The following is a 27,441-nucleotide window of genomic DNA, read 5'->3' on the forward strand; positions in this document are numbered from 1 at the left end:
CCCTCACCGTAGGACTTATTCCCTCTCTTCCCGAAGAAGCCATTTTGGGGAGTGACTATCCCGGATTACCCGGACTTCTTCAGGATTCAACGGATTCCCTCAACCAATGGTGGGAAGAAGCACCCTTTCCTCAGGGGCCATCCTCTCCAACAACACAACCCAAGCTCCTGAAAACCAAAGCACAGAAAAAGAAGGAGAAAAGGGACTATGTCGACGTCTTCCCAGCGATCCCGGACGAACATCCATGGCAGACAGACCAAGAATTTCGAGCAGCCCAACAAGAAGACCCCGTTCTGCAGGAAGCCTGGGCTAAGGCGTTAGAAAACGAGGATCCTCTTACCGTAGGTCCCTACTTCTTCAAGAAACAGGGGTTGTTATACCGAAAGGGAGGGGCCCAGCAAAAGGCCCAACTGTTGATCCCCGGCCCTTTCCGCGAGAAGGTCCTGTTTCTCGCACATAGCCATCTGCTCGGCGGACATTTTGGTGACGAAAAAACCAGCCAAACCATTCTAGAGAGATTCTACTGGCCCGGGGTCCACCAACAAGTAAAAACATACTGCCGGGAGTGCCCGGTGTGTCAAAAAAACAGTAGATATCGACCCCCTCGGGTACCCCTACAACCTCTCCCTATCATTGACATCCCGTTTAGTAGAGTAGGGATGGACCTCATAGGCCCCTTGTTGCCCTCTCGTAGCGGCTGTCGATATGCCCTGGTCCTCGTAGACTACGCCACACGCTTCCCGGAAGCTTTGCCCTTACGACAACCCACTACCCAGAACATAGCGAAAGCCCTCATCTCCGTATTTTCCCGAGTAGGATTTCCCCGAGAGATCCTAACCGATCAGGGCACCCCCTTTGTATCAGCCTTAATGAAACAGGTTTGTTCACAACTAGGTATCAAACAAATCCGGACCTCGGCTTACCACCCCCAGACCGACGGGCTGGTGGAGCGCTACAATGCCACCTTGAAACAAACACTGAAGAAGTTACTGGGGTTAGAAGCCAAAAGATGGGAAGATATGTTGCCCCTAGCGTTGTTCGCTATACGTTGCAAAACCCAGAGTAGTACAGGCTATTCACCATATGAGTTGCTATATGGCCGGCCACCACGTACCCTGTTAGATATGGCCCAGGAAGCCTGGGAAGCCGAGCCTAACCGCACTCGGCCCCTCCCTGAGTATATATCCAACCTACAAACCCACTTGGCAATGATGAGAGACATCGTCCACCAAAACCTGGAAAATGCCCAGAATAAACAGAAAGTACAGTATGACAAGGGGACAAAAACCCGGAACTTTGCCATCGGGGATTTGGTACTGTTGATGATGCCATCCTCTGATCACAAACTCCTAGGGCAGTGGCAGGGCCCGTATACCGTGCTTCGACAGGTAACCCCTGTCACATATGAAATAGAACTGGATCCTACACGAGGCACCAAACAGATCTTTCATGTGAATCTGCTTAAAAAATGGGAAGGCCCCCGTCCCGTCCTCTCTACCACCGTAGAACAGGTACCCCTTTCCTTTGCCCCCTGCATAGACTCGGGGCTAACATCCCAACACTGTCACGACCTCAAAAATCACCTATACCCCTTACGGCACGTGTTCTCCTCGGTACCAGGTCATACGACCTTCACCGAACACACTATACCCACAATACCCGGGAAGGTGGTCAGGCAAAGGCCATACCGAGTTCCTGAAGCCCGTCGGGCGGTAATAAAAAAAGAAACCGAACTAATGCTGCAGATGGGCATAATAGAACCCTCAGTAAGCGACTGGAACTCTCCAATCGTCCTCGTTCCTAAACCCGACGGATCAGTCAGATTTTGCATTGACTTCCGGGAAGTCAACAAAATTTCATCCTTTGACACGTATCCCCTGCCGCGCGTCGACGAGATGATCGAACGCATAGGGAATGCGCAATTCATCTCCACGCTAGACCTCTGTAAAGGGTATTGGCAGATACCCCTCAGGCAAGAGGACAGAAAGAAAACAGCGTTTTCTACCCCTGAGGGGTTGTATCAGTTCCTTGTTCTCCCGTTCGGCCTTCATGGGGCCCCCGCCACCTTTCAACGAGCCATGAACCACGTCTTAAGACCCCACACCCAGTACGCGGGGGCATACCTAGACGACATAATCATCTATAGTGATAGCTGGGAACAACACTTGGACCACCTGTACAAGGTCATCACCTCCCTGGGGTCATATGGTTTCACAATCAATCCCGCCAAAACCACCCTGGCCGCACAAACGGTACAATATCTGGGTTACCTCCTGGGGGAGGGCCTCATCCGACCCCAATCTACCAAAACCGAAGCCATCCGTTCCCTCCCCTTCCCGAAAACGAAAAAAGACCTCCGTGCGTTCCTAGGCCTCCTAGGGTATTATCGGAGGTTTGTACCCAATTTTTCACAAAGAGCAGCCCCTCTCACAGACCTGTTAAAAAACTCTGCAGCCACGGAGACATTGCTCCAAAACCCAACACCCTTGTTATGGGAGGCCTTTTCCGACCTCAAACGTGCTTTGACCTCCGGTCCCGTGCTTGTGAGCCCTGATTATACGCGACCCTTCCTTTTGCAGACTGACGCCTCAGAACAGGGTTTGGGGGCAGTATTATCCCAAAAGGACCTGTTTGGTAACGAGAAGCCCATTCTCTACCTCAGCCGGAAGTTATTTCCCCGAGAACGCAACTACGCTGTGGTAGAAAAAGAAGCCCTGGCTATTAAGTGGGCAGTGGACAGTCTCCGCTATTACTTAGAGGGTCGTGAGTTCACTATATACACCGACCATGCCCCTCTGGAATGGATGGCCCGAAACAAAGGACATAATGACCGAGTCCTCCGCTGGTTCCTTGCCCTCCAACCCTATCGTTTCACCACAGTACACCGAAAAGGGGCAGACCAAGGGAACGCGGACTACCTGTCCCGTTATCCCGTGTCCTCAACAAGTACACGAAACATTCCTAGGGGAAGGGGATGTGACGGATCCTTTCCCCCGGTCCCCAATCCCTCACGCCCACCACCCGGATTACCTCCTCTCCGGAACTGTCCCTTCCCGGATTCCCGATTCCGAAGGATCTCCAAAGCGTCCGTGACAACGGAATCCCCACCCCTCTCTCTCTTTCAGGGTCCAATCAGGAGTGACGACGGTGCGGAAGGAGTCGCCCGATGCCCCGGAAGTCCCGCCTACCTACAACCAGACGCCCACAGAAAAAGCGGATCCGAAGAGACTGGAGGAGTCGAAAGATCGTGGCAGGAACTCTCGGCTGGCGAGCACGTGGAGAACGAAGACGGAAGTGGAGAACTCGAGGAGTGGTCAGAAGAGTGGTGGAGTCCCACGGAGGAAGCTGGAGAGCGGCCGTAACTCGGAGGAGAGTTACGGCGGAGCGCGTGAGTACCTTCCACCATACCCTCAGTCTGTTAGAGTACTCTATGTACCCATATAATCTTCCCTTATATATAGCCTCTCTCTCTTCACCATCCCGTCCCGCCACCTTGTAACTTATGTACAGCACCCTACACCGTGTACAGACCCTGTTCTCACGAACCTTCCGAGCACTCTTCCTTTACCAACCCCTGCCTTTCCCCCTCTTACCCTTTCCCCACACAGTCTGCTTACTCCTCTTCACCTTGTGGTAACGGGGCCAGCGTCTTCATCTGAGTCCCAGCAGGACTAACGGCTCCTCTTTCTTTCTCTTCCGGTCCTCCGAGGAACTTCCACACTGTCTAGGGTCGCCGATTACAACCCAGAACGGAGACGTCCCTGAAACACCGACCCCGACGACCCGACCGCGACGAGGAGTTCTTCCACAGCTACATCAAAACCCTACACCTGTGTAAACAGAACTTCTGTTCAATAAAACAACACTATAGCCCACTATATCTGGCCTCCTCGTCTGACTTTCCGGCCCGCAATACCCACACGCCGACACCTGGCATCCCGGAAGTTAACTATGACACAATCGCCAGTTAAGTTTTTAGGAGTGTGCCCTACCCACCCCACCCTTCTAACCATAATGACCTCACAACTAACCTGCGGTGGCAGGGGCCTGTGGTTTGAGAGCCAGTGGATTGCCTTGTTTTTTAGGTTCGAGAACTCCTCAATACTATTATCATTCATTTCAGGAACCCCTGTTAGGACAACCATATAAGGGCTAGCTTCCGGAGGCAAGTCTATTCTAGAAGTCATCCTATTAGCCTTATCCTGGGTTCGCTTTCTCACTGTCCTCATATTGTCACTATTATTACCCAAAGTGGCCTCTCCCAAGGTGTTACTGTCTGCGTGGTGGTCAGTAAGAGACCTAACTTCATGATGTTCTAGTGAGGGAGCGTTAAGTGTGGATGGAATTGCCAGTGATGTAGCTTTCGGGACAGATGGTAGCCGTGGAGCTGCGCAGTGGGCCGCCGGGACTGGTAAAGCCCCGGCTATGGTGGGACAGTGGCAATTGCAAAAGCATGCGGGGAATACTTTGTTATTGTTAGCACCCTCAGTGTGTTCCTTAATTCCTTGTTCAAGCTTGGTAATAAGGGACGCTATTCCCTCCAACCTGGATTCCAGGGGTGCCAGTAGCGCGCGCAGCATTAGATCTAGTTGTTGCGGTACTACTACATCCTCTTGTGACTGTGTCACCAATGCAGGAGGAGCTGATGCCTGAGCTGAATGATCCCCAGGAGACTTAAACGAGGAACACGAAGCTGGAGGGAGGGAGCGGCTGCCCTGACCATCTCTAGCCATCGAGTCGGCCACCAAAACTGCACCATGATGTGCAGATTTAGCTTCCCCTGGCTTAGAGCGAACTTGCCTAATGGTTTTAAGCTTGGAGTTTGTGGACAGCCCTACCTTGGTGGCCCTTTTTTCCCGTAGGATCGGTCCCGACCTAGTCACTGGGGGGGATGTAGTTCTAGAGTTGACCCCGGGTTCATTGTCACTAGAAGTTTCACTGCTTGAAGTCTCATCAATGAATTGAGTAAGAGGAAGGGCATTGCTACCAGTGCCATTAGGGGTACGTGCAGATGCAAGGAGGCCCAAAGAAGATCTTCTTGCTAGGGCCAGATCCTGCGACACTCTGCGCTCCATAAGGACAATACCCTGGTCAATCACCGAGTTGGCTCTAACTATGAATTGATCTAATGTACCAGTGAGATTGCTTTTGGTCGCATGGTTCCTACCCTCTTTAGCTGCCATGCTTAATTAGGATGCAACACAGTGCGCAATTACTCTGATTTAGCAGCGATATGTCCTCCACAAGACAATATAAACGGTACAACCACATGCAATAGAAATGACATGTAATAAGCCCATACGCGCTGGAGCCGTAGGTGACAGAGGGGTAGCCCGGTCCGGTCTCTCTCGGTCTCGAACGGGCAACAACGGGCCCGCCCTTGGCCCGGGCTTCGCCCGCGCTGCGATCCGCACTGCGGATTCACGTGGACATGGTTAAATAATAAGAGAGGGGCGGGTCGTTAGGAAGAGGAGCAGGTGAGCCTGATTAGCGGAGCGCAATGCTCCCCGGTCCTCGCAGTCCCGATGTGTTCAGGCGATTCTGGAGCCCCACAGCAGCGTAGCGTCCTTGCACAGGGAGCAGAAGGGAAACCCAACCTTCGTAGCACAAGCCGAGTTTTTAAATGTTGAAGGAGCCTTCGAGCGGCACCCGCGCAGCGGGGGCCGCGAGGCGTGGCGTGGGCGAGATGGTCAACGGGAAGAGGAGCAGGTGAGCCTGATTAGCGGAGCGCAATGCTCCCCGGTCCTCGCAGTCCCGATGTGTTCAGGCGATTCTGGAGCCCCACAGCAGGGTAGCGTCCTTGCACAGGGAGCAGAAGGGAAACCCAACCTTCGTAGCACAAGCCGAGTTTTTAAATGTTGAAGGAGCCTTCGAGCGGCTCCCGCGCAGCGGGGGCCGCGAGGCGTGGCGTGGGCGAGATGGTCAATGGGAAGAGGAGCAGGTGAGCCTGATTAGCGGAGCGCAATGCTCCCCGGTCCTCGCAGTCCCGATGTGTTCAGGCGATTCTGGAGCCCCACAGCAGGGTAGCGTCCTTGCACAGGGAGCAGAAGGGAAACCCAACCTTCGTAGCACAAGCCGAGTTTTTAAATGTTGAAGGAGCCTTCGAGCGGCTCCCGCGCAGCGGGGGCCGCGAGGCGTGGCGTGGGCGAGATGGTCAACTGGAAGAGGAGCAGGTGAGCCTGATTAGCGGAGCGCAATGCTCCCCGGTCCTCGCAGTCCCGATGTGTTCAGGCGATTCTGGAGCCCCACAGCAGCGTAGCGTCCTTGCACAGGGAGCAGAAGGGAAACCCAACCTTCGTAGCACAAGCCGAGTTTTTAAATGTTGAAGGAGCCTTCGAGCGGCACCCGCGCAGCGGGGGCCGCGAGGCGTGGCGTGGGCGAGATGGTCAACGGGAAGAGGAGCAGGTGAGCCTGATTAGCGGCGCGCAATGCTCCCCGGTCCTCGCAGTCCCGATGTGTTCAGGCGATTCTGGAGCCCCACAGCAGGGTAGCGTCCTTGCACAGGGAGCAGAAGGGAAACCCAACCTTCGTAGCACAAGCCGAGTTTTTAAATGTTGAAGGAGCCTTCGAGCGGCTCCCGCGCAGCGGGGGCCGCGAGGCGTGGCGTGGGCGAGATGGTCAACGGGAAGAGGAGCAGGTGAGCCTGATTAGCGGAGCGCAATGCTCCCCGGTCCTCGCAGTCCCGATGTGTTCAGGCGATTCTGGAGCCCCACAGCAGCGTAGCGTCCTTGCACAGGGAGCAGAAGGTCATTCTGATCCCCTCTGATGGGGGAAGGACCACATAACCGCAAACCGTAGCGCCACAGGGTCAGACCCCTGCCAAGCCAAAAGCTAAATGAAATAAACATTTGCAATGCGATAGGTCTTGCATTAGTGAAAGTTTGATCTATGGGAGATTAAAATGATAATGTTTGTGAAATTTTATTTTTTTTGCCAAAAAATATTGCAGCAGTAGCATAAGTAATAAAAGAAAATTCACAAAGCAAGAAAAGGGTGCAGTACCACAGGCTGTTACTAGGCGTCCCTGTGGATTTGTAATGGAACTTCTATTAGCCACATAAGGTACGGCATTCTTATCGCAATTATAAAGAGAAAGATTGCAGCAGAGCATACGTTTCCATTGGTTTTAATTTGAAGTTAGATTTTTGTTATCTTGTTTTGATAAAAGGCACTCGGCCTCTCTGACAACAGGATGGCAATACAAACCCTCCGGGCAGTCATTTTTCTAACACCTACTGCACAGGGGGCTGGGGTTGGGGACTACAATCTGCTGAACAAAAAAAACTAGTGACATGTCAATCTATTACGCTGGGCGACATTCAGCCAGGAGCACCAGATCATCGTTTAGTACCTGGGCACATACACAAGATCAGCCTGCCAGTGCATGGCTGTCTGACTCTTAATTGGGCTTTAAAGTGGGCATCCAGACACTGATATATTGCACTAGTGTTTGAAATACTGGAGACATGCATATCCGAGGGGCCGTGCACCAGACCTCACTGCAATCATGCCATTCCGCCACGTACGGGGTGCAGTTGGAGCTTCAAATCAAACATTATGGGACCAATGGCACATGGCTATTTCCAGTAAATACTATATTTGCATGAGTTGAAGGATGGGCCGGAGCCCTGCACCACTGAGACAATCTGGAAAAAAACAGGTATGTCCTTGCAAGTTTTATTTTTTATAAAAAGATTGTCTTGTCTGTTTGTTAGTGTCAAGTTTCCTTGTAAAAAACAAGCACTGTGGACGGAGTAGCAGGCAGGGCGAGTGGGAGGGGGGAATAAATAGTACCATCGAATCGTGAGCGGTGGACTGGCACTGATTAGGTTTAATTAATCTGTGCTTGGTCCCCGCCCTACAGAAAGGATCGGAATTTACGTTTGGCCAGCACTGGCCAATTAAGGAGGCTACAAAGTAGAGGGACCCTACAGCCAATAAATGGTTAACAATGGGAAGGCTTCAACCCCTTTTTGGAAAGAACAATTTCTAGCAAGATCCTAAAATGGAAATATAAAATAAATCACTGCCTAACTGGGCAACAACAGAGCAGGCAAAATAACTGACAGCATTAAAAAAATACAATTTAAAAAGCACACTATGAAAAAAGTTTTGGGAGTAACGAGAAATAACTATTTTTAAGCTGAAGTCAACATTGCGTGCAACTTTTTTGCAATTTCTTAAAGTGAATGAAGCCAATGGCTAAAGACAACTAGCTTGTTGCTCATGCTGTATGATTTATTGGGTGGAAGCTAAATATGAATGGCAATTCAACGACGAATGAATGAAGCCCACTAATCTAAAAGCCCCTCTATGTATGTATATTATGTATGCATTTTTGGGGGGAAACAATAGAATAGCAAGACAGCTAAAACTGTCTCAAAGGTCAGACCTAAAAAGGAAAAATGGTGGGAAGAATGAGTGTAACTATGGTTGTAGAGAAGGATGTAGAAGAAAAGCAAAACGGGAAGGGGTAAAGAACAGGGTGGAGCAAAAAGGAATGTGCAGTGTCCAACCAGACGTTGCTCTCCTTGCTCTGATCCACGACCACAAGGTTCCCATGCACTTCATCCAACAGCTCTGGAGCCACCCAGCGTAGAGGAATCCAGAGGCGGTCTGGGGTAATGTAATAATCCTCCTGAAAAAAGAGACAACAAAATAATGACTGCTACTAAAACAGTACACTTCAATGCAAAGCACACGCAAACAGAGGAAATATATATTACAAAATATGAAAAACATAAAAGCAAACACAGCAATATAACAGGATCCTTGAATTAAGCACGCCATATACTAAAATATATAGGAAGAAAACACAATAAAATCAGACACAGCAAAATCACAGCACTGTCAGTGTGTCAGTGGCGGCTCCTCCGTTAATGCAAAGGAGCGTCGCCTCACTACTTTTAAGCAGTGAAATAAAGGGAAAATAAAATTATAATAACTTGTGTTATTATCATTTTATTTGGTCCTACTGAGGCAACTTTGCGGGGCTTGTCTGCTCACAGAGCAGGGCAGGGGAGGAGTGGTAGTACCCTCCTAAGTGCGCAATGACTGTTTGCCCAGCCCTGTCGGGCCGGCCAAACAGTCATGTGCACTTTGCATGTTCTACATGCAGACTGTTCAGGCTGAGCGAGGGACTACGGAGGAGAGAAGCAGCGAGGAAGCAGCTAGAAGGTGCATTTACACTTTTTCTTTTCTTTTTTATTATCTGCTTCCCGTGTCTTTCCCCCTGCTCCCCTACCTCCGATCCGTGCCAGCCTCCGCTGACTAATGTATAGGGCACTCCAGTCTAAATCACACCCACTTCATGATACACAGGAACTTAAATACTGACAAACATTTTAAACAGAAGAAGAGCAAAATCACGGTATGCTTCGCACAAGTACAACATACACTGGGATAGATTAAAAAAGGACAATTCACCAAAGACCCACCCACACATTGACACAAAGGAAGCAATACAACAGCATCCTGTCTCTGCCTGAAGATCCCTCCAACACCAAAGCTAACTTCTACAGATGCATGATGAACATGGTGGCCTGGATGAAGGATAACTGTCTCAAACTCAACTCGGACAAAACTGAAATTCTCATCTTTGGGAACAACACCTCTCGCCATTGAACAACTCATGGTGGCCAGGGGAGGTCAGTACACCCCCCTTTCCAACAGACCACGCCCAAAACCTCAGTATCATCCTAGACGACAAGCTATCCATGAGGAAGCAAGTCAACGCAGTATCTTCAGCCTGCTTCCACGCCCTTCATATGCTATGGAAGATCTTCAGGTGGCTCCCGATACACACCAGAAGGAACGTCACACAAGCCCTCATCACCAGCAGACTGGACTATGGAAATATGCTTTACGTGGAAATCACTTCACGCCTACCGAAGAGACTCCACATAATCCAGAATTCAGCAGCAAGACTCATATTTGACGTCTCAAAAAGGACCCACATCACACCGCGTATCATGAGAAGAGATGCCCGTTTAAGCTGCTGACCCACACCTTCAAGGTTCTGCACAACGAAGAACCAGCAAACATCAACAAATGCCTAACCTTCCACCAACCGTTCAGACTCCTCTGATCAGCCTCCCTCTCCATCGCAGACACCCCATGTATCCGTCGAGCCTTTAGAGAAGGACGCTCCTTCTCGCACCTGGCAGCCAAAGCCTGAGCAAGCTCCCCCTGCACCGTCACTCCAACAATTGAGACGAGACCTAAAGACCTGGCTGTTTGAGTAATCACCACTACACAGCAGCGAACAGCCCCAGCGCCTCAAGACCCTCAGGGGTGATTTAATAGTTCTCTATAAATGACTGATTTATTGATTGAACAGCAGGCATACCAACTTGAAACAAATCAAAATTACAACACTCATTCTTCTCTACAATAGAGCACTGCAGAACACTTTGACTCAAATCACACACTCACACTTAGGCACCAAGGAAATAATACATCAACAGTCATTTGAAAGAAAAATCACAGCAGCACATCCAAAACAAAGACAGTACATATATCTATATAGATTGAAACAGGACAAGCTGTCCCAAATCACACCCATACGCTGACACAGAAGGAATAATATACAGGCATACATACTAAACAGACACAGAACAAATCACGACACCAATTACTATTGGACCCCGATATAGTGGCAATCGTTTTTAAAAAGGCAGCGTATGCTGGTACACATTGAAACATGACACTCTCACCCAATTCATGCCTGCCTCCTAACACCAAGAAAATATCATAACACCCATAACGCAATGACATAACATACTGTGACACCTCCAAACAAAACACACCGTGATGCAAATTATAGAATAAACTAGGTATGGACTTAAACACCAGGCACAAATGAAAATATCTCACGCATCCCGAACACAAAGGAAATAGCAGAATTGACACACATACATCTAAATCGGACACAGAACAAAATCAAACCTGCGCCATTAAACAGAAGAAATACCATGTCACACACTTGACCAAGACAGGCAGATCAAAACCATGCTGGTAGCCTTGAGAACAGGGCACTTGCATGATTTCTAGGTTTAGCCTGCACAGCGCTTGAGCTTTTGAAATCTATTGAATTTAATATATCCCGCCTTAACTTCTTATTGGTTCGTGTGCTTGCCACTTTACTTTTACTCTGTTTCTATTGGCTATAGCATACTATTTCCTGTTGCTCCTCGTGTGTTTCTCTTATCAGTGTCCTGTGGCCCAAGTACTGTTTTCATCTGCTTTTGTGGAACTTTTTTTTAATGATTTGCCAAGTTTCGCTGTCCCTCGTTCTTATGCACTTTGGCCAATGTCTCTAATGCAGCAGAGCTGTATTGCTCACTTTTAACACACCTACTACTACACATACTGAGTTGTTTTATTTTTAGTCTGTAAAACAAGATCGGTATCTTATCCTGTCCCTCTTCTGTGTCTCCTCTCCCTTTGACTATCCCCTTTTCTTTATTCTTTTGGCCAATGCCTTTAATGTATAGAAGCTGTATCGCCCGCTTTTGCCAATTACAACATGCTTAATTTTCTTTGTTAGTCTATAAAATGGGGCCACTACAATCTGCTGGCCTGCCCCAGACTACTTCTCTTATCAGCCTCTATACCTCAATGTGATTGAGGACTGCTGATCAATCTTTCTGACGGTCCCAGAGACTCAATGCCCTTGTCGGAAGACATTCTCTTGCTGAACTTACTACAATGCCACGCTTTGAAGTAAGTAAGTAATGTGTACATGGCTTACTGACAAAGGGGGGCTTACAACTGGAACATGAAGCCTGCACAGAGGCGGCTAGAGGGGGTACACCACACCCATACATGCACGGTAACCCCCACCTGTATTTACTCCTCATGCCCCTTAACATACACTGGTTCTGGTCCCCGTTTGGGGCATGGGACTTTTGGGAAGGTCTTAGCCAGCATGATGGTGCCACTCGGGGGAGAGTGAAGGACCGGAAACGGGTTTGTGTTAACTCCCCATTCACGATTCTGTGCTCCCTCACCTCAGGGCTTGATAAACTGTATTGTCATAAGAGTAAGCGTATCACTCTCAGTGTTATTGGAGGCAAGGGTGAAAGTGCCATCAAACAGCCGTTGGTGTTGACACCCACCAGTTATCATCATAGATATGTTTTTTCTCCTGCTGATGATGTGTGGGGAAGGAGGGTCTTCTCACTTGGACCACTGGTGCCTCTGAAGGGCCTGACGTGCATCCTTCTCATTATCCTGCAGCCTCCAGAGAGGATGAGTTCCAGGCAGGATTAGGTTACCCCGGAGCCAGGGATTTGCCTTTGCTCTGCCTGTTGACCCTTCTAGCCCTCTGGTGTGTTATACTCGTTTGAGCAGACTTTCACTCTTGACTGGCATCATTAATTGTTCTGCCTATTTAATTTACATTGCTCTGAGAGTTTACGCTTCAAGGAGCCAGTTTCCCATTTCCAAAAAGAGGATGCTTTGGAGTTCCAGTGACGTGGGAGAATATATATCTGGGTGCATTTAAACAGTGAGGATTATTGTGGTTTGCCAATCCCTCGCTCATGATCACCTTTACATTGAAGCAAACATTTTTTTTTTTTTGCTATATTCAGCTGCTACCTTCACGTGTTGTTCCCTAATATTCATATGTCTAAAATGAGCACAAATCCATGTGTGCACCAGGTGTAAACACAATTTTTGCATGGGATTTGTTTTTCTCCGGAATCGCACCAGTTAGGTCTAAATGACTACGTAAGAGTTTTATGTAGCCATCTAATTCAATAAGGAGGAACCTAGTCCTTCTGAAAGCATTATTTTATTGAAAGATGAGGTTTATTGTCTAGTACTATGATGCACTGCTTTCACCTGTTTGTTATGATCAGGCCACTGGAATTATGCATCGGGGGAAAAACAAATTATCTGTCATTGTTGACTAAATTATGCTACAACAAAAGGCTAATTCTGTCGTGTAATGCAGTACATTTTCAAGCAGTACTTCTCCATTTTGTCATTCTTACTTGATAGCTCTGTTTGGGCAAAGTTTTCACATTATTAATATGTTGTTTAACACCTAGATGCAGCAGTCAGCATCTGCACATCAAAAGACCTGACCGTGCATGGCAAAACATGTGGTTGTGTAATTAGTCATTTTTGATTCATTAGATCTACAATATGTTTTTTGTGGGGGCGTTGTTAAAATTAGCAAATTATGCAGAAGATGATAAATGATGTGGCCACTGCAGCAAGTATGCAATTATGTGGGGAATAAACACAGTTGCAGAATCACATAATCCTGTGGCCCTGGTTATGATACATGATGTAGTGTTCTAGATTAAGCTTATGTCATATGTCTATGTCATACATTCCTATTGTGTTCTTTCTTAGAATGTACTTTGCTTAGAATGTTACTCCTTGAACTAAGCTTCAGTTGTATCTGTTTGCTGAAGGATGAGGTCTCTTGATCACCAGCTATATTAAAAGACCTTCAAGCAAGTCCTCTGCCTCTTCTCTTCATTTCTGCATGCCCAACACCTCATTTTGGCGACGAGTGGAAATCAACCCAAGGGACAAGAGACCTCAACTCAACATTCACTCTAACTTCAACCTTATAAAACTATAACAAGCTCTGACCTCTCATACACTCCTTCTCGAAAATTTGGCCTTCAACTAGTATTCACCTGTCAAGACGGACACCCCTTCGCTGTTCGGAGCTCGAGGCCTGCGATTCTACGGCGCTTCACTGTTCCTGCTTCCTTCGCGTGTCTCCGACGATTCACCCGACGTTGGTGGTCCGAGACACGCATTTCTCTGCTTCTCCTCCACACTACGGGGTCGTGTCTGAAGTCTCCACACAAGTATCGGCGTTGAGACCCAGCGACCCGGCGTTGAGACGCGCAGTCATTAAAAGAGGCCTACCAGTACTCCGGGCGCTGTTGCCTAGCAACCCGTGTTGCTTGAGGCCCAGCAGCCCACAGTCATCGGAAGAGGCTGGGTGCTGTTGCTTGGAAACCCGCGTTGCCTGACCACGTCTCATTTCAGCGTCGCTTTTCTAACGCCTCTGACGCGACACTGCATTTCCCTACCAAATGAAGCTCCCGCAGTGGGAGGATGGACATTGACACGGTGAACATCTCCTGCAAATTCTTTGAAAGGTACTGTTTGTTTCACTAATTTTATCGCTGATCTGCACAGCTTTATTTGTTTGATCTACAGATCATTTCAGGAAGAACCTAAAGAACAAGGCTGAATTAGCTCATTTCCAGTACGATCGCCTCGCTTAAGAGAAGATCGTTATACTTTACAAGTGTATTTTACTCATTTTATAACACGCTGATCTGCACAGCTTTATGTACTTTTCAAGAGAAGTTAGAAACTGCAGATCGACGTCTTCTCAACAGTTTACCTCCCACGCTGCTTGATTTCTTCACTTTTAGCTTATTAGGTTTGTTCTCCAGAAGTAATCTTGAATTTGTCATAATTCATTGCAACTTTCTTTTTGTCTTTTAAGCTATTGCTTTCTTCTATTTTTACGCAAATAATTTCCCTCATGCACTAGAACCAGCACTTTTGTTCAAGGGATACTGATTTTAAATTAATTACTGTGCTCCTCACTCTTGCTTGTCGCTGTCATGCAAAACGTCACCTCTCCTCCTTTCTTTCTTTCCGCTCCAGGTGAACCACTCATACCCTGGCTAAAATGGAAAAAAGTCTTTGCTAATTATGCTAGGGTCTGTGGTATGCCCCTGAGTGGGGAAAGAAAGTCAGCTCTGTTCCTACATTGTCTAGGTTCAGAGGGACAGGAAGTTTTTGAGCACCTCCCTGATTTACCAGATGGGAGGACAACTCTCTCAACAAATTTGAGATTTGCATTAAGAAAATGGACTTACATTATCTTCCCAAAATGAGCATGATACTAGAACGGTTTCACTTTGGAAAGAGGGTTCAAAGACATAATGAATCAGTAGAGCAATATGTCACGTCCTTGCGCAAGCTTGCTTCTACTTGCTCGTTTGGTGGTAGTTTAGATGAAAGGCTCAGAGATCAACTCATGTTGGGTTTGTCTATAGATAAAGCAAAAGACGCTCTTTGGCAAAAGGACAATCCGTCCCTAGAAGATGTCATCACCACATTGAAATTGCACGAGCATTCCAAGGCGTGCTCTGAAGCCATACGCAAAGTTGCAGACAGTGACAAGGGCTCTAACTCTGACGTTAAAGAGATAAAAGCAGAATCATCTGAAAATTCTGATAAACCTTCCAAATCGCCTCTACAGAGTGCTTCAGCTTCCTCCAAAGTCACACGCTCAAACTGGAATACTAAGACTTTCCCTGTAAAATGTTTTTGTTGTGGGAATGCAGGACATGTAGCTAACTTCAAAGACTGTCCTGGGTGGAAAACCATCTGCTCTATTTGTAAAAAAAAAAAGTCACTTTTCTAAGTGCTGCAGATCCAACAAAAGCCCCAAAAATGTAAGAGAAGTAGACGTTTATGAGCAAGATGACGATAATCTGATTGTATCTCAAATTTGTTGTCAGGTGATGGAGGGAACCATGGAAAAAGTTTCAATTAATGACAACCATGTTGACATGTTGTTCGATTCTGGGGCGAAAATTACTCTAGTCCCCAAAACATTTTACGAAAAACATCTAACCACCAAAGTAAAGTTGTTTAAGCCAGATATTACTCCAAGAGGTTATGGTGGTCAAATCATAAATCTATTGGGATACTTTATGGGAACGATAGTCTTTAAAGGGAGGATTACTGCAGGGAAGATATATGTCTCGATGAAGGGAGACTCCCTGATCAGTTGGTCCCATCAACGTGATCTTGGTGTTTTTCTAGACCCTAATGAATCTCCTTCAGTGCGTTTAAGAGACCTACCTACCATCGTGTCGATCTCTGATCGCAGCACTTGGATAAACAAATTTCCGAAGGTTTTCGATGAAAAACTAGGGTGTCTTGAAAAGTACTTACATCTTATCAAATTGAAAAGGAATTCCATTCCCATGGTGGCCGAAGTCAGGAACGTCCCTTTGTTAGTCAAAGAAAAAATGAAAGATGAATTAAAAAAATTGCTGGACAATGGGGTCATTCAAGAGGTTGAAGCTACTGAATGGGTCTCTCCTGTTGTTATGGCTCAGAAGGCCAACGGAGAGGCCAAGTTATGCATTGATATGAGGGAACTGAACAAGGCAGTGGTCGTTGACCGTTATCCTCTTCCAAATATAGCGGAAATGTTGTCCTCCTTAGGAGGGGCCACACACTTTTCTACGTTAGACTTATCTTCAGCCTATTATCAGGTCAGACTCCCTCCCTCGTGCCAAGACTTGACGGCTTTTATCACACCTTTCGGCACCTATAAATTTCTTAGCATGCCGTTTGGCTTAATAGCAGCCGCATCAGTGTTTCAAAGGGTAATGGAGAATATCTTACATGATGTTAGTGGAGTTAAGGTCTACCAGGACGATGTCCTTGTTCATGGTTCAAGTCTGCTAGAACACAATGAGAGAGTTAATCAAGTTCTATCTAGATTAGAAGATTCAGGTCACACTCTCAGGTTAGACAAATGCAAATTTGATGTAAAAGAAATCGAGTACCTTGGGCATTTGATCTCTGGGTCAGGGATCAAACCTAAACCTTCCTTAGTAGAAGCCATTTCTAATCTGAACTATCCTGCAAGCAGAGACGAACTCACAAAAGTTTTGGGGATGGCAGAATTTTATAATAAGTTTGTTCCTGGTTTTGCTCAAAAAACAGAAAAAATCAGGTCTTTATTAAAGAAAGGTAGTGAATTCACATGGGATAAGTATTGCTGTGATGAGTTTGACCTGATTAAAGATTGCCTGAACAAAGCACCAAACCTTTCTAGCTTTGACCCAAAGAAAGACTCGTACATTATGACTGATGCCAGTTCTAAGGGACTGGGTGCTGTGCTGTTACAACCTGGTGAAAGAGTAGACAACACAATTCTATTCATCTCGAGACCACTCGGGGGGCAGAGTGTAACTACTCGGTTGTTGAGAAGGAGGCCTTGGCTGTATATTGGGCTGTTTGTAAACTCAAGAATTTTTTGTGGGGTAAAGGTTTCTCCGTAGTCTCTGATCATAAACCCTTAAAAGAAGTATTTGAAAAAAAGGGGATTGATCGTGTCTCGCATAGAATAAGAAGATGGGTAGTTGCTCTACCAGACTTTGAGTTGGCTGTTCGTTATTTGCCAGGAGCTAACAATATTCTCGCAGATTGTTTGTCGAGACTTGGTGGCACCACTGTCTCTGATGGTGGTGATGATGACTCTTTTCTTGGAGAAGATTCTGGAGAAGATTTGAAAGTGTGTCTGGTCACTGAGTAAGAATGGAATGCAGAAATGAGAGATGATGCCATTCTTCAACGTGTCATATGCTTTGTGCGTGACGGTTGGTGTGAAAAGCGTCTGTGTGATGAAGAGATTAGAGGTTTTTGGAACGTTAAAGATGAATTGTCTTTCTCCAATGGTCTCCTTTTCAGGGGAAGTAGACTAATTGTTCCTGTGGTTGTACGCCAAAAATTAGTAGAAAATGCACACGCTAGCCACATGGGCATCGCTAAAACAAAAGAAAGGCTCAGGGAAATCTATTGGTGGCCTGCAATGGACACTCACATTGAAAGATTGGTGCGCTCTTATCCTCAGTGCGCTAGTAGTGACAAAGTTCTTAAATGCAGAACTCAACCCATGATTGTCAGAAAACAAGCAACTGGTCCTGTAGTGTCGCGGTCTAGTCGACGCGCACTACGTAAGGACGGCGAAGCGCGTAGCGGCCATTTTGGACGCTACTGCGCATGTGCGAGCATTAGCGTGTTGCGAGAGACGGCGATCGGAGCGTGTTGCCCGGCGCTCTCTCGGAGTAGCGATATAAGTGTTAATAAAGGCATCTACTTACCTCACAAGGCCTCCAGCAAGTTATTGGGGAACAGCAGCAAGCAGGCACAGCACCTAGCATCATTACAGTGGCGACGAGACTGGGCTGGTGAGAACCCTGCGTGGCACAGGAGGAAGGTGCCCCCAACTTGCTTCAGAGAGGAGTGCCCACAAGGAGGGACGTCACCCCACACGGTAAGAGGACCGAGGGGGTCGAGGACAGATGCCTACGCACCGGGAGAGCGTAGCAGTGGCAGACAGACGCCAGAGAGTGGCACGTGGGCAGTAAAGGAGCCGGCAACGAGGTGGAGGAACATTGCAGGCGGACCGCAGGACGGCAGAGGAGACCCTGGCGGAATCGGGTGACGACGGCGCAGGCAGCTCGAACGTAGTCCCAGGCACCCGAAGAAGGGGAGCGGGGACAGACGCGCCAGGTAGCCCAAGGAAACAGGCGGAAGCCAAAATGAGTGCACAGCCATCAACGTTAACGACGCCGATCCCGTTCCTTCCACGTCCGGGAGAACCCCAAATGAAGTGGGAAGACTGGAGGGAGTACTTCAAAAACTACCTAGAAGCGCTGGAAGATGAGAACGAGGAGGCGTTCTCCAGTGCCAGGAGGAAGAGGATACTCTTACACAACCTGGGACCAGAAGGAATACGGGTGTTTCAAAACCTCACACCGGTCGCCAGACAGGTAGGGGACACAGATGTGTTCTCACACGCCATAGAAGACTTGGACAACCACTATCGGCCGGCAGTGTGCACCTCTATCGACCGCTATAATTTCCAGCAGAGGAAGCAAGAAGCGGGGGAATCTATAGACGACTACGTGGCGGCACTGCGTAAACTCGCGGTAACCTGCAAGTATGGAGGGTTACAGGAAGAGTTCATCAAGGACCAGATCGTGATGCACACGACAAGCAAGACGGTGCAGGATAAACTGTGGGCGAGTGGGGATGCGACGCTGAAAGACGTGATCGCCATAGTAAAAAGGGCGGAACTGACCAGGCGCGCTGCGCGGAGGCGGCAAAGAGAGACCCAGCCCCCAGACTCACGGTCAATAAGGTGGATGATGCGGACCAGCACGGATGAGGTAAAACAGCGCCGGGGGAGTACAGAGGGAAGGCCAAACCAGGACAGGCATGGAAGCAAGAAAAGGGTGAAGCGATGAGGTGCTACAGATGCGGAAGCTCGAGCCACGCAGCGCACGACAAACGGTGCCCTGCCTTCAGGGCCAAGTGTGCGTTCTGCGGCCTAGTAGGTCATTACGAGAAAGTATGCCGCAGGAAAGGGAGACAGCATGCGGTGAAATTTGTGGCGCAAGACGCAGGGGAAGAAGCAGAAGGTCTGGAGGAAGATGATGAAGTCCTGTGTGTAGAGGACCAGGTGCTGGGCATCGATGGGAGGAGAACACGCAAGCCCCAGTGTGACATGATCATTGGAGGAGTAAGCATCACCATCGTGGCGGATTCAGGGTCTCCGTACACGATCGTCCAGAGATCGGTGTGGAACGAGAGATTCAGACCCACATGGGGCGCACAGCTAGAACCCCCCGACATTCGACCGGTCACCTACACAGGGGAACCCATCCCGATGGTGGGGTTCAAGAAGCTGTTGTTCCAGTTCAAAGAGCGGAGTGCCCACTGCAAACTGTACGTCGCGGAGAAGGGGCCGTCAGTCCTGGGCTGGATGGACCAAGGAGAGTTGGGCGTACAGCTGAATCCAGGAGGGGACAACCAGGTGATGGTGACCCTGGACGGAGAGGAGTCGACGGCGGAGAAATGGCGGAGTGGGCACCCGAAGGTTTTTGGCGGGAAGATCGGGAAACTAGAGAAGTTCTCCCACAAGATCGTCCTCAAAGAAAACGCCCGTCCGGTAGCGCACAAGGTAAGGAACATACCGATTGCGGTGAGAGAGGCGGTACAACAGGAACTCCACCGACTGGAAGACGGGGGAATCATCGAACCCATCGACAGCGCGGAGTGGTTGGCGCCTCTGGTAGTGGCCATGAAACCGTCAGGCAAGGTGCGTCTATGTGTGGACCTCAGAGAGTTAAACAAGTGCATCGTGGTAGAAAAATTCCCCTTACCACGCAAAGAGGAAATGTTGGCCCGCACGAAAGGCGTGAAATGGTTCTCCACCATCGACCTGCAATCGGCATACCACCAGGTAGTGCTGCATTCGACAAGCAAAAAACTGACATCGTTCATCACGCCGTTTGGCTGCTACCAATTCTGCCGCATGCCCTTCGGTCTTGCCTCGGCAGCTGCGGTGTTCCAGAAGCTGATGGCCCGCCTATTCAAGGACATCGAGGGAGTGCAGTACTTCCAGGATGACATCCTAGTGATGGGGACCGAGCTGGAAGACCATGACAAGAAACTGTCGGCGGTATTGAAGATCTTGGAGGAGAACGGCCTGACGGCGGAGTGGGAGAAATGTCACTTCGGGATGACATCAGTCACATACCTGGGGCATGAGATAGGAGCGCAGGGGATAACACCGAAGAAAGGGAACGTGAAGGCCATCTGCGACGCACCTCCGCCCACCTCCAAGGAAGAAGTACGGTCATTTTTAGGGATGGCGGAGTACTATAGCAAGTTCGTCCACCACTTCGCCACGAAAACTCACCGTATGAGGCAACTCACGAGGGACAAGACGGCGTTTGTATGGACTGAGGAGACGCAGGAGGAGTTTGACACGGTGAAACAGGAAATAAGCCAAGCGATCCCGCTGCAGGGGTACGATCCCCAGGGGCGGTCCATATTGATGACGGACGCGAGTGACAAAGGGCTAGGAGCGGTGCTCATGCAAGAACGACCAGAAGGAGGGACGGAGACGATCAGCTTCGCGTCGAGGACGTTGACGGCGTCGGAACAAAAGTTCAGTGTGATCGAGAAAGAGATGCTGGTGGTGGTATGGGCCATGGCGAAGTACCGTCAGTTCCTGTGGGGCACCAGATTTCAAGTGAAGACGGATCACAAGCCCCTAGTGAAGGTTTTGACATCGGATGGTCATGCCAGCGCCACACCCCGGATTGCGACAATGACGCTGAAACTCCTGGAGTATCGGTACGACGTGGAGTACATCCCGGGCTCAAGAAACAAGATAGCGGACTACCTCAGCAGGGCGTCCGCGATGGACAGTGCCTCCAATGGCAGGGAAGAAGAAGACGAGATGGTAGCCCTGACAGACGACCCGGAAAAAGCCATCAGCAGGCAGGAGTGGACAAACGCGTATGCGGCGGATGAAGATATGGAGGACATCAAGCTGTACATTGTACGAGGGTGGCCAGAACGGAGACGACAAAGTCCCAAAGCCCGGCAGTTTTACGAGGTCAGAGAAGAGCTGTCGGTGGGGAATGACGGGGTGTTCGTCTACAGAGGCCACAGAGTGGTACCACCGGAGACCATAGTACCGGCCCTGCTATCCATACTACATGAAGGTCACTTGGGAATCGTGAAGACAAAGGCCAGGACTAAACAAACGTACTGGTGGCCAGGAATGGACATGCAAGTAGAGAGGCACGTGAGAGACTGCGTGCAGTGCCAAGGTGCGGACAAGATACTGAAGCCAATGAGACCACCCTTAGGGAAGTTCACGAACCCCAGTAACCCATGGGAAGAGGTCGCAGTGGACATATTAGGGCCTATACTAGACGATCAGGGGATCCCCAAATACCTCTGTGCGTTAGTAGACAAGTACTCGAAATGGCCAGAAGTGCACATTAACGAGATCATGGACACGGACGAAATACTGCGCTTCCTCAAGGCAGTGTTCCTCAGGGAAGGCATACCCAGGACCATAATCAGTGACAATGGCCCCCAATTCACCTCGGACAAGTGGGTCACGTTTGCAAACAGGAATGGCATACTACTTCGGCACACCTCGATATATCATCCGGCCAGCAATGGACAAGTAGAAAGGTTCAACAGGGTGCTTATGGGCTCCATACAAGCGGCCATCACGAGGGGCAAAGACTGGGAGAAAGAAGTGCAAAGCACGATATGGGCGTACCGCATCACCCCCACCGGTACGGGGTACAGTCCCTTCCAGATCTTACGAGGAAGGCAACCCTTCACCAGAGACAATGTTGCGTGGCAGGAGAAGACCATCACCAGCAAATGGTCTCCGGCGGTGGTGCAACACAACCTGGAGAAGGCACAACGCATTTATACGGAACACTACAACCGCAACAAGAGGGTGAAGGAGACGGCGTTGGAAAAAGGGGAGTGGGTCAGAGTGAAGCTGGCAGTCCTGAAGCGGAAGGGAGAAAGCAAGTACTCCCCACCCCTAAGAGTAGAAGAGGTGTACGACCGGGCAGCGTTGCTCAGCGACGGAAACGTGTGGTCTCACGATCGCATGGCCAAGTGCAACAAAATCATACAATGGCCCCGTGAGGACACGGAAGGGGAAACCCTGACGGAAGGGCCGACAAGGGATTCAGGTACGTCCAAAAGAGAGCGCGGAGAGAACATGAGCGAAGAGCTGGAGAGAGAAAGAGACACACCAGGTGGATGGTCCCCGGGGGAAACGACCCGGGAAGACGGTGAGAAAGAAGAGAGAGAGGGCCAGGGCACTCCGGAAGGAACCGGTGGAGGCCCGGTCGCAGAAGGAGGCCGAGAAGGACATTCCACACCGGTAAGACACACCCGGGTGGGGAGAGCGGTGGTGAGACCATCCAAGTTTAGAGACTATGAAATGGACTGACCACAAGGTCGGGGTAATTATGTTGGGTGGTATGAAAAGGGGGAGATATGTAGTGTCGCGGTCTAGTCGATGCGCACTACATAAGGACGGCGAAGCGCGTAGCGGCCATTTTGGACGCTACTGCGCATGCGCGAGCATTAGCGTGTTGCGAGAGACGGCGATCGGAGCGTGTTGCCCGGCGCTCTCTCGGAGTAGCGATATAAGTGTTAATAAAGGCATCTACTTACCTCACAAGGCCTCCAGCAAGTTATTGGGGAACAGCAGCAAGCAGGCACAGCACCTAGCATCATTACAGGTCCCTGGATAGATATAGCCATTGATATTCTAGGGCCAGTCAAAGTAAAATCCCAAGATCAATACGTTTTGGTTTGCTTGGATATGTTCTCAAGGTGGCTAGTTATTAAGATTGTAAATTGTGTAGATTCATCTTCTGTTATTAGCTTTCTTGACGAACTCTTTGCGTGTGAGGGTTTGCCAAGTTCTGTTTTGACAGACAATGGAGTGCAATTTGTCTCCAGAGTGGTGGAAGAATTCTTCAGGGAAAGAGGTATTACCCATAAACGTGCAGCGTTATACCACCCAGAATGTAATGGTGTAGTTGAGAGGTTTGTAAGAGTTCTCAAAGAGGCCATGCAATTAGCCTTGATGTCTAATTATAACTGGGAGGAAGCCGTCAATAAAAAAGTATACGAGTATAGGTTCACCCCTCATTCCTCTACTGGAGTATCTCCTTTCACATTGTTCAAAGGAAGGGTACCTAGCACGCAAGTGAAGCCTCTTTGGGTGACTTCAAGAAGGTTGGAAGTGGGTGGTGTTGTTGACCAAACTATGGGTTGGAAAGATCGAGAGTTCGAAAAAATGATAAAGAGGAAAAATGTGTAAGATATAAGAAAGGCTGTTAAAAGAACGGTTGTTCAGGTTGGTGACTGGGTCAGGGTAAAACTTCCTGAAAGAAAGTTTGGTAAGTCCAAGTTTGGTCAACCAATCAAAGTAACTAAACTTCTAGGTAATGCGGTCAGAACCCAAGATCATAGAGTGTGGAACCTTAACAGAATTGCTAAATGCCCTCCAAAGTGCACAGAAGAGAATTCCTCTGACTTTCTGGCAGCTCCCTCACTTTCTGATGTAACGAGGCCGGTCAGATTGAGGAAGGTTCCTCTTCGTCTTCAAGATTAAGTGTTAGATGTTGATCCTATGTTTCTCTCTCTTCTTCTGTTTCTTTTAATTTTTTTTATTTAGTAGATGAAAAGAGGGAGGTGATGTAGTGTTCTAGATTAAGCTTATGTCATATGTCTATGTCATACATTCCTATTGTGTTCTTTCTTAGAATGTAGTTTGCTTAGAATGTTGCTCCTTGAACTAAGCTTTAGTTGTATCTGTTTGCTGAAGGATGAGGTCTCTTGATAACCAGCTACATTAAAAGACCTTCAAGCAAGTCCTCTGCCTCTTCTCTTCATTTCTGCATGCCCAACACCTCGCATGTTTTTTTTCCAGATAATCTTTGTAATGGCTACATTTAAAACTTAAACAAAGACACCCAACTAGCTCAGTGGGTTGAGCGCCTGATTTAGAGATCTGTGCGCAACATTTAATTCACTGGTTTGAATGCCTCTCAGCCTTGCATGTTTGAGAGGTTTATAAACTAAGCACCAATATGCAAGCTTGATAACAAGAGCATCCAATTATTTAAGGGACAAGATACATTTTTTGAATGTGTAGTACTCTGTATATATATATATATATATGTATATGATTAATATTCTACAATACAACATCTATAGCTATTGTTATTGCATGAATTGTAGTGGTTTAATTTACACAATTTAATGGAATGCTATCATCAATAGTTGCATAGATCTCCTACACCCCCCAAATTGCCTCCGAATTCAAACCAGCTTTTCACAATTTTATTTGGGGCTCTGTTTTATATAGCGCCAACATCACCCGAAGGTACAAGAACGCTTTATATTACCATCGGTTACTTCATTCAAGAACACATGTAACTAATCGTCTCCTCAATTAAACCTGTTTTTCACAATTTTATTTTAGTGCCAGTTTTATTTAGCGCAAACATCAAACGAAGGTATTGGAGCGCTTTATATTACAAACAGTTGCTGCACAATATATTGCCTTTCTAAAAGAAAAAAAGCATAACACCTTTACGGAGTTTCTTTCACTTATATTGCACAACTGCTCACCAAACTAAACCTTACAACTAACAAAAATTATAATTAATCACATAGGCGAAACCTATTGCATTTGCAAATGCAATACACTGTAAATCTGTATTTAAGTATCTCCCCTCCTAATGATGTATGCACATTTAGATATCTTGTCATTTAATTGTCAGATTCCCTGTTTCAGTGTGTGCGAGTGCTATGTAGGTTGTCCTTTATTCTTACTTCACACTTAGCCTCCTTGTCTCATTGTATGTAAGTCTTTGATGCAAGTATTTTTACGTCTGTTTTTGTAGGTTACCTCCCTGTGTCAGCATACATCAGTATCCCTCTCACGGTGTATGTCAATTTCACTGTCTCACTGCATGACTCCCTCTTTGGCTTAGTGCATGTCTGTCCTCTATGAATGTTAGTTTCCTTGTCTGAACACATTACTTTCCATTAGTGTAGGTTACCCAGGCTTCATCTGTTAATCTAATTCTGTCTTTGTGAGAGAAGATAGAGTGTAAATTGAAAGACTGGCCAGATTGTCCTCAGAAGACCAAACCCTGCGTAAGGTAAGGAAAATAATGTTGTTGCATCAATGGAGGAATGTCAATATTGCAAGTCAACACTCTGTATGGAAACATGGGAAGAACTCTTAGGGCCTCATTACGATGCGGTTCGGAGTACAACCGACGGCTTGTTGGTTGCGGTCTGAACCGCATCTACTGTTGCGGTCCGACCAACGCATTAGGATAGAGGGACCGACGGACACAATCTGACAGGCTCCTGAAGCCCGTTGGTCAGTCGGAAAGGCCTCATATTCCCTTAAGGACGGCGTTTCCGCCGTCATGATTATTATGTTGGTTTCTGACAACCTTTATATGTCAGCCTCTCTGACATGGAAAGGCTGTTGGAAAGTGACACTGGGGGTCTCTAGCAGGGCCCCCTTTTCCTCTGGCCCTCAGCATTTGGGCCTTGGGGGCACCTATTGTGCCCCCATCCCTGCACTTTGTGGCAGGCACCTTGAGGTGCATGTCACACGATATAGGTATGTTCACAAACTCCCATTTCACAATGGGAGCTTGTGCTGCGGTCGGGTCCACCTGCCGCACAAGCTCCTATTGAGAAATAGGAGTTTGTGATCACACCATGTGCAGTTGCATCCAAATAATGTGGTCGGTATCGCCAACCTGAGGTCGATCGGTTCCCAATCTGCAGCAAAGTCAGTCGGAGGCAACTCCGACTGACATTGTAATCAGGTCCAGAGTGTTCAAGCAGATTAAAAACTGAAACAGCCTTACGGATACATGGGTCCAGTCAGCGCCAGGTGGGGCACACTAATTACGAGAGTCAGTGGGGAAGAGCCACCACGAACAAACTGCTAAGTTAAAACTTGTGGCTCCTCAGCCTGGATGCTCTGGTTTACATAACTATTCAAGAGTGTCACTTGTGCCTAAGCATTGGCAAAACTGTACTGCCTGGTTACTACTAGTTTCGGAAATTCCCAGAGCTCTACGATCTAAATGAGTTTCAGATTTCTGGTGACCCTTAGACTCAGGGCACCATTGCCTGCAAGTCACTGACTACTCACAATTACCATTAATCTGCCAGATCCCGCTGTTTGGCTAATTTTGTCTAATTTCCCACAGTTGTTTATTAATTTAATCTACATAAAAAATGACTAATACCTGAACGCCCAAGCTATTCTTATTGCTTTGAGTGGCCTGAAATAGTCTGAATCATCACACTTGTAGGAGTGCGCTGGTTAGTAGTTGTGTTGATACTGCCACTGGCAGCACTCGCAGGAAAAATGGGTAGATCAAGCTGTAGTGGCCTCCTGACAAGGGCCCTGACACTTATATTTTTTTTTTACAAATTAAGCACTGCTGTAGATTCATCACTGACAGACGTGTAACAATTAAACAAACACAATATAAAAATAAATATACCATGCCTTTATCTATGGGTTATTTGTTTCAGTTGTAGTATGGAAGATCGATTATGAAATATCATGAAACCTTAATATAGTAGTCAATATATCAACGACATAAATATTTACAGGTAGCCTATGGTTTAATGGAATACACTGGAGTGGTGTAAAGTGGAGTGGCGTACAGATGAATAGATTAGAGTCTAGTGGCATACAGTGGAGTGGCATACAATACAATAGCCTGGATTGGGGTGGAGTGAGTGTTGTAAACTGGAGTGCTGTTCACTGTGGTAACAAAGTGGAGAGCCATACAGTGGAATAGTGTACGGTGGAGTGGTGTACAGTGTAGTGGTGTAGAGTGGAGTGGAATAGAGCGGAGCGGTGTAAAGTGGAGTGTAGTAGAGTGGAATAGCGTAGAGTGTAGTAGCGTTCAGTTTAGTGGTATACAGTGCAGTAGTGTACAGTGGAATACCATGCAGTGGAGTTTGGGAGAGTGCAGTAGCATACAGTGGAACAGCATAAAGTATAGCTGTGTACAGTTGAAAAGTGCATTATGGATTGGCGCAGACTACAGTCGGGTAGACTGGAGTGACGAACAGTGAGGTGGCACAGAGTGTAGTTGTATGCAATAGAATAGAAGACACTAGAGTGTTGTGGAGTGGCGTAACGTAGACTGGTGTGGGGCACAATGGAGTGGTGTAGAGTGGAGCGTGGTAGATTGTAGTGCTGTAAAGTGGAATATCATACATTGGAGTGGTGGAGAG

At 47.9% G+C, this 27,441-nt stretch overlaps 1 protein-coding gene across 2 annotated transcripts in view; it reads right to left on the reverse strand.

Annotated features, from left to right (window-relative positions):
• Positions 1-27,441, reverse strand: part of LMTK3 (lemur tyrosine kinase 3) — a 196,895-nt gene that overhangs the window by 85,922 nt on the left and 83,532 nt on the right. For both annotated transcript variants that reach the window (XM_085616455.1, XM_085616454.1), the window contains exon 10: positions 8,517-8,638. In XM_085616455.1, the coding sequence (XP_085472581.1) occupies positions 8,517-8,638 (122 nt within the window). The remainder of the gene's footprint in view (positions 1-8,516; positions 8,639-27,441) is intronic.

Source organism: Triturus cristatus, chromosome 7 (assembly GCF_964204655.1).
Source record: "Triturus cristatus chromosome 7, aTriCri1.1, whole genome shotgun sequence".
NCBI lineage: Eukaryota > Metazoa > Chordata > Amphibia > Caudata > Salamandridae > Triturus > Triturus cristatus.